Source organism: Octopus sinensis, unplaced genomic scaffold (genome assembly GCF_006345805.1).
Source record: "Octopus sinensis unplaced genomic scaffold, ASM634580v1 Contig19240, whole genome shotgun sequence".
Taxonomy (NCBI): Eukaryota; Metazoa; Mollusca; class Cephalopoda; order Octopoda; family Octopodidae; genus Octopus; species Octopus sinensis.
Window position 1 is genome coordinate 22,362 of NW_021836263.1, and position 5,139 is coordinate 27,500.

The window sequence follows — 5,139 nt, forward strand, 5'->3', positions numbered from 1 at the left end:
TTCATCAGGTGTCTTGGGGAAATTTCGAACCAGGGTTCTCATTCCTATGGTATTTTTCGATGTTGTTGTATATGTGCGCAAGCACAAATTTTCCTATTCTTTACTTCACTAGAAGTAATAACTTGTCCTATACTTTTACAGGAGTAATAACATGTTCTGTACCTTTCCAGGTTTATAATCTTAACAATATTACTTTTCATGCTCGCATTTTTCCATGTAATATATATATATATATATTACAAGCAAAGACAATTCGCATTATGATGAACATATTCATGGAATAATTATGCGAATTAGACAAAAAGATTGTCATGCCAGTATGTTAGTATGTATGCATGTAAGTACGTGTGTGTGTTTGTGTGTGATGGGTGTGTGTTTGTGTGTGTGTGAAATAGAGAGAGACAAGGAGACAAAGAGAAAATATTCATATGTAGTATTTCCTTGTGTACACAGTTAGATGTGTGACTACTACTAGTGGAGCTAGAACTCTACCTAGTTTAGTATTGTGTCACGAAGTATTCCACTGATGAATCGTTGTGGATCTGCACTATGAACACCCAGTTGCGAAACCTCTCGTACCAGAGCCCCACTGTCGGTTTTAGTTTAAACTATAGTATATCGTAGTTTTCCGAAATTTCGTGTATGGGTTGAACCTGAAAAAGCAAGGTTCGTAATCACACTACCACGCAAGCGCAAATTCCTTTCTTAAATAAATGTTTTGTGAGTTCAAATTTAAACTTCACTTCAGTGATGTTCTCGCGGTGAGTATTCATCCAGTGTTCCAAAAACTGTGCAGGTGAGTGGCTTAATGTTTAGCGTGTTGCACTTAGGATCGTAAGCTTGTAGTTTCGATTCCTATATCGAGCGATGCGTTGTGCTCATAGAGGAACTCTTTTGTGTGAGACTCTAAGAAACTTCCTACAGTGTCTATGACGTCACTGCCAGTGGCAAAATGGCAACCAGCCAGGGCTTTTTTCATTTTGAGGAATAATTGAAAGTCAGAGGGGGGCTAAGTCTGGCGAATAAGGCAGATGAAGAACAAGTTCGTATCCACAATCATGAATTGTTGCCATGGCAACCACTGAGGTGTGGGCTGGAGCATTGTCGTGATGAAAAAGAACTCCTCTGGTGAGCATTCCTGGCCTTTTTTCTTTGATTGTTTCCTGGGGGCATTACCGTAGCTGAGAATAATACAGCCGTGTCACGGTGTAGAAACCTTTGAGAACCCAAGTTCTTTTGTCACAATGTTGTCTGCTCTTTCATTTAAGATGCCCAGTCCCTCAGCTATCTGGCGACATGATATTCGATGATCTTGCATTATCATACCAAGAGCAAGGTCAATGTTGTCCTCAGTGGTTGCAGTTGGAGGCCTCCCTAGTGTGGGATCATCTTCTACACTCTCCCTGCCACGCTGGAATTCATTTACCCAGCGTTTGACTGTTGCATATGAAGGAGCATTGTCTGTTAAGTTTCTCACCATATCTTCATGAATTTCTGATGGAGACATGCCTTTCAAATGAAAGTACTTTATGACAGTACGATACTCAGTTTTCTCCATTTTCCTTGCAACCTCGACACTTGTTTATTAAAAAATCTGTAACAAACAAAAAATAAATTAAAATATCAGAATCATGAAAATGAGCAAGAATACTCAGAAAAGACTGTACTTACCAGAAAAAATTGTTTCAGCTATATAGCAGCCCCGTTTCTAGGTAAGGCTCAAAACTTTTCATACACCCCTCGTAGAACAAATTTATAGTACAAGGGAAAGTGTAAATTCAATTACAATGGGAACGATTATATGGAGGGATTATTTCAATCCTTGTACTAATAAATTTCTTACTATTTATTTTTGTAATGGAGCAGCATAATTAGTGGCATCACTGTATAAACTTTCAAACTGTTTATACTGTTTATAAGCATTCCGGTAGGGAAGTTTTAAACTACACAAAAATGAATGTAGTATTGCAAGTACAAAATGTTAAGACTAATGGGAGAATTATTTGGTATATAGTATAACTGGTACTCCGTCGATTATGACGACGAGGGTTCCAGTTGATCCGATCAACGGAATAGCCTGCTCGTGAAATTAACGTGCAAATGACTCCACTGCGCACTCCACAGACACTTGTACCTATTTCTTTATTACCCACAAGGGGCTAAACACAGAGAGGACAAACAAGGACAGACAAACAGATTAAGTCGATTATAACTGGTACTTATTTAATCGACCCCAAAATGATGAAAGGCAAAGTCGACCTCGGCGGAATTTGAACTCAGAACGTAACGGCAGACGAAATACCGCTAAGCATTTCGCCCGGCGCGCTAACGTTTCTGCCAGCTCGCCGCCTTCAATACACTTGTACCCTTAACGTAATTCTCAGACAGTTTCATCGTGACACAGATTGTGACAAGACTGGCCCTTTGAAATACAGGTACTACTCATTTTTGCCGGCTGAGTGGGCTGGAACAATGTTAAATAAAGTGTCTTGCTGAACGAGACAATGTGTTGCCGGGAATTGAACTCACGACCCCACTATAGTGAGTCGAATATCCTTACCATTAAGCCACGCGCCTTCACGGTATATAGTATATACAATTATTAAGCCCGTTCTCTTATAAGGTAGCACTGTAACAAAACGCAGCACAGTTAAATAAATTGTAACACAGAGGAAAAGGGAGCAGAGATAGCCAGCAACAACATCAGATGCTACCAGGAGATTCTGCTTCTCAAGTATTATAAATCGTAACTCCAGTGTCAGATCCATGGATTAGGAAAGCAACCAGTTCTAAAAGCCGACGATTAGGGGTTTCTCCACTGACAACTAGCAGTACGACTGAAACATCTGATGACAATAAAGTGAGCATCGAGAACGAAATAGTATAGCAAAATCTTTGCAAAAGGAAGAAAAAGAAGGGGAAAAGAATTCTTCCTTCCCCAAACACATATAAATGTATCTAAGCAAAAGGCTAGGGCATCGGATGTACGAAGTCCCGAAATTGGCAGTGGTTTATATTAACAATTAACTGTTAAACTCTGTGAACCCTCGACTTGAAGAAAAAAATGATACCCAGCAGTTAGAGATCACTATTGACTATACGAAACGTATGTCTGTATTTATACTCTCACACACACACTCACACACTCACACATACATACACACACATACATACATTACATGCATATATATATATATATATATATATATACATATATATACATTTATATATACATATATATAATATATGCATACATTGTTACTTTTATTGCTCATACACACACGCGCGCGCACACATATCAATAGATACCAATTCAATTATTTTGAGTAATTAAATTATTTGATAAATCTCAAAGTACTGTATATTGTCTTTACCTCCTCCATCATTTTTATATAACACTGTACATCCACATGCTTTCACAAAACCTTCCTGACATTTGAATGTAATTTTGAAAGTATTGTCATCATCATCATCATCATCATCATCGTCGTCGTCGTTGTTGTCGTTTTGTTTTCATATCTTCGTTTCTATAAAATTAGGAAAGTAAAATATATATCGTTGGAGAGCATACCAGTGTGAGGTGGGTTAACTTTCCGTAAACAATCAGAAAATATATTCTACTGAAGAGTAAACCCGAGTAATGAAACTTAAGTGTCCTTCCTGTTCAGGAATATGAGAAAATACTTTGCGGTGCAGTGAATAAACTGCGAAAGTTGTGTGTTACCCATTCGACGGTCACTGAACGTATTAATTATGTCCTTCGATATTGCATCGATACAAGTTCAATTTAAATGGAATCAAATGAATTTCGGTTTTCGTTTTCTATTTATTTTGTTGTTTTTTTTTGTATTTCGTTTATTGTAATTATCCTTCACAATTGTAATGGTGTTACACGTTACACGTTAGTTGAAAGAAATTTATATTGCATCACACAATAACTGAACACGTTATAGCAAAGGCTTCGATGGTGCTTTCTATTTGCATATCATTTTTATTATTATTTTTCAGGTCTGATTTCCACACGCGAACTTCACCACTTCCCCACTGCTTTTTATTTTCTTTTTTTTCTCTTGTCTTCGTAATTTGTCCTTGTAATGTCCTCGCCTCCGTTGCCCTTATCATAATAAAAGAAACCATTAATATTATTATTGTTGTTATTGTTATTACCGTTGCTGCTGTATTTGTTATTATTGTTTTCGTTGTTGAATTTCGTACATGTTTTTATGCTTCTTTTTATTTCATGTAATCGCAATTGGCTAAGCTAAACGACCGTCAATTTATTATATAACGTGGACCAACCAATCTCATTGCAATAAATAACAAAAAAAAAAAAAATAGAACGAAGCAAACAAAAACAACAGCTTTACTGCTACTAAGGCATGTTTTAATATTGATGCAAAAAAGGTCACGGAACAGATATCAAAATACATTAGTATTTATGTAAGGACGGAGCGAATGTCGATGGAGGTGGGTGGGAGAAGACACGGTGAGTTGTCTAGGAATGATTTGGCAGCGTTTTGGAAATATAATGTTTGGTGATATGCGTTTCTAGTTTGAATAACATGTTGTTTCAAAGAAGAAAAGATAAATACTTCGGCTCACCTATGAATCTCTCTCTCTCTCTCTCTTGCTCGCTCGCTCTCTCTTTAGCTGTCTCATAACACGCAAACACTATATATATATATATATATATATATATATATATATGCGTATGCGTTGACATATATTCATATATACATATGAATTTATATGTATATGTATATATATATACGTATATACAGACACACATACACGCACACACATATATACATGCGTATGCGTTGACATATATTATATATACATATGCATATATATGTATATGTATATATATATATATAAGTATATATATGTACACACACACATACATATATACATATATATGCATGCGTGTGTATATGTATGCGCTCGCGCGCAAACACACAAAAATACGCAAATTAACTACACATATATATTCAACCATTACTATCCGCACCAAATGGTTTCATTTATTTCAATATACACCATTAAAACAAGCAAATAAACACAACGACCTGCTACAACAACAATAAATACAACAAATCTGCCAGCAAAACCGAGCAAACCTGCAACCAATTGGAACCC

The 5,139-nt window shown here is 36.5% G+C and overlaps 1 protein-coding gene across 1 annotated transcript; it reads right to left on the minus strand.

Annotated features, from left to right (window-relative positions):
- Positions 1 to 1,201: 1,201 nt before the first annotated feature.
- LOC115232063 (protein GVQW3-like) lies at positions 1,202 to 1,558 on the minus strand. The gene has a single exon (XM_029801938.1). The coding sequence runs from the start codon at positions 1,556 to 1,558 to the stop codon at positions 1,202 to 1,204; it is 357 nt and encodes a 118-aa protein (XP_029657798.1).
- Positions 1,559 to 5,139: the final 3,581 nt, after the last annotated feature.

Bases quoted from the DNA above. Each gene is read 5' to 3' on its own strand.
- LOC115232063 (XM_029801938.1), bottom strand. From the start codon at position 1,558: ATGGAGAAAACTGAGTATCGTACTGTCATAAAGTACTTTCATTTGAAA.